Source organism: Chaetura pelagica, unplaced genomic scaffold (genome assembly GCF_000747805.2).
Source record: "Chaetura pelagica isolate M959 unplaced genomic scaffold, ChaPel_1.0 scaffold778, whole genome shotgun sequence".
In the NCBI taxonomy this organism is placed as follows: domain Eukaryota; kingdom Metazoa; phylum Chordata; class Aves; order Apodiformes; family Apodidae; genus Chaetura; species Chaetura pelagica.
Window position 1 is genome coordinate 11,845 of NW_009954240.1, and position 2,725 is coordinate 14,569.

At 60.6% G+C, this 2,725-nt stretch overlaps 1 protein-coding gene across 1 annotated transcript in view; it reads right to left on the minus strand.

The window, feature by feature from the left end:
• TNPO3 (transportin 3) overlaps positions 1–2,725 on the minus strand; it is a gene marked incomplete at both ends in the record, with an annotated part of 28,741 nt that overhangs the window by 11,833 nt on the left and 14,183 nt on the right. The window contains 4 exons of the mRNA XM_010003701.1: positions 691–751; positions 1,062–1,138; positions 2,067–2,158; positions 2,536–2,725. The exon at positions 2,536–2,725 is cut by the window's right edge and continues 4 nt beyond it. Of these exons, the coding sequence (XP_010002003.1) occupies positions 691–751; positions 1,062–1,138; positions 2,067–2,158; positions 2,536–2,725 (420 nt within the window). The remainder of the gene's footprint in view (positions 1–690; positions 752–1,061; positions 1,139–2,066; positions 2,159–2,535) is intronic.

The window sequence follows — 2,725 nt, forward strand, 5'->3', positions numbered from 1 at the left end:
GAAACCCCTCCAGGGATGGGGACTCCCCCCCTGCCCTGGGCAGCCTGGGCCAGGCCCTGACAACCCTTGCCAGGCAGGAATTGTTCCCCAGATCCAACCTCAGCCTCCCCTGGCACAACTTGAGGCCGTTCCCTCTTGTCCTGTCCCTTGTTCCTGGGGAGCAGAGCCCGACCCCCCTGGCTCCAACCTCCTCTCAGCAGCTGCAGAGCCAGCAGGTCTCCCCTCAGCCTCCTTTGCTCCAGGCTCAACACCCCCAGCTCCCTCAGCTGCTCCTCACAAGTTCTCCAGCCCCTTCTCCTTCTGCTCCAGCCCCTTCCCCAGCTCCGGGGCCCTTCCCTGGACACGCTCCAGCCCCTCCAGGTCCCTCCTGTCCCAGGTATCTCACAGACAGAAGGCAGATGCCACCCAGGACCCAAAAACCAGAGGCACCTTTGTTAGGGGCCAGGTTAATTAGCTCTTTGCAGGAGTGAAGAGCCCAGAGGGGCTTTAAGACGAGGGCAGAGAAATTAAACCACCCGAGATTCTTCCAGAGCCAGGTTTTCTTCCAGGGGCTGGAAAACCCAAATCCCACCTCCAGGAGGGAAGGGATCCTCAGGCAGAGGTGCCGTGGATCTGCCAGGGATTGGAGCAGGACCAGCCCTTCCCACCCCAGCTCCCCATGGAAGCTCCATCCCCACATCCAGCACTGACCTCCTGAATGACTTTTTGGCACGGGTGGATCTGTCCGTTTTCTACGATGGGGTTGGTGTGTCTGGAAAAGCAGCAACAGGGTTTCATGGGTTGGTTTTTTTTTAACTGGTTTTGGGTTTAAAGCCCTGAGGAGATGGGTTGGAGCCTCCAGAACCCCCCCCCCACCCAAGATGTGGGAAGGGGACCAGAAACCAGCTCAGAGGGGCTGGAGAGCCCTGGCGTGGGTGGAGAAGCAGCTCCCAGCCTGTTCCTCCCAGGTCAGGGTGGGGAACAAGGCATGAATCAACCCAGAGGTTTGGTTTGAAGGTTCTGGGTGAGGAGCTCTGGGCCCCAAAGCCCTGCAGGGCCTGTCCCAGCCCCTCCTTCCTCACCTGAAGATGACAGCGAGTCGATCCAGGGGCACAGTGGGGTCTGAGGAGAGGCCATTGCTGGGCTCCTGAGACAGCAGCTGCAAAACAAGGGAGAAGGATGGGATCCCAGGCCTGCAGGCACCTCATTCCCAGCTGGACCAACACTGCCTGCCCACCAGGCCCCACCAGCAGCTCTTTCACACCCCCCTGGGGTCACAGCAGAGCAGATACCTCCTCAAGCCTGAGCCGGGACCTTCAGAGCCCACCCAAAGAGGGGGGCTGAAGGAGAAGGGAGCAGGGGCTGAGGTGGAGGGGCCAGAGCTGATGGGAGCTGGTGGTGTTGGCAGGAGGAGCTCCCAAGAACCTCTGCTGAGCAGCTCCAGGTCACCCTGAAGGGGCAGAGGACGGGGAATGTCCCTTTCCTGAGGGCCTCTCCTCCTGCCCTCCTCCCAGGTGTCTGTTATCCTGCATGGAAAGGTCACCAGGGCCACCCTGCTTTTGGAGACCTTGAGTTCCCACCTTCTCCATCCTGGAGATGTGGGGTGAAAGCTGCCAGGTGCATCCAGGGGCAGGTTGGATGGGGCTTGGAGCAGCCTGGGCTGGTGGGAGGTGTCCCTGCCCATGCAGGGGTGGCACTGGGTGGGCTTTAAGGTCCCTCCCAACCCAAACCAGTCTGGGATTCCATGATGATTGGAGGTGGGTTCAGGAAGGCTCTTTGGCTCCTGGCACACGAGCTGATTTCTAGGGACTGCTTTTCTTCCCTTTCATCCCATCCCATGCTCTTACAGCCAGGAACTTCTCATCCAGGAGAGACCTGGGGACAAGGCCAAGGTCCTGCACTGCCCTGGCTCTGAGGACACACAGTGACAGCAGCAGATCAGGCCACCAGGCCAAGACAGAGGTGGCCCTGCCCATGGCAGGGGGGTTGGATCTAGGTGACCTTTAAGGCCTCTTCCAACCCCAAATATTCCATGCTGACTGGTGGCCTCTCAGGAACACGTCAAGGCAGCTCCCACCAGGACCTACCTTCTTCAGGGCCATCACCTGCACGGCACAGAGTTCACTGAGGCATTCTGAGATCTTCTCCAGGGGGAGCCTGGCCAGGACCAAGGCTGTCCCTGGAAAAGGCAAGAGGAAGAGACAGGTTTCAGGAGCAGGAATCCAGAGTAGGAAGGTGGTGGGTGAGAAGACAACACAAGACACAAGCCCTGCCTGTGTGCAGGGAGAGGACACAGCTCCAGGGACAGGGCAGGGGTGGCTTCTCCAGGTGGGAAGATGTCCCTCTGGCACCAAAATACCTTCCAGGGGGTGGGAAGGAGGAAGGGACACCAGCATGTGGGAGCACAGGGATGACCCCAGGGCAGGAGGAACATCACAAGAACATCCGGGTGGTCCCTTCCCACCCACACCAGCCCCCGATCGCAGGATTCCTCGATCCCGGGGGGTGGAATCGGGTCACCCACCCGAAACCCCGGGAAGGTTCTCCCATCCTCACCTTTCAGGAGTCCCACAGCAGCCTCTGGAGAGAGGGTGAAGGAGTCGAGGGCGCGGGCGATCTCCAGCAGCCCCGAGAAGTGCTGGGCCATGTGGTCGCGGCACACGGAGCAGATGTTGTGAATGGCTTTGGCCGCCGCCGAGGCCAAGCGCCGGTCGCACAGCCCCTTCATCAGGTACCCCAGCACGGG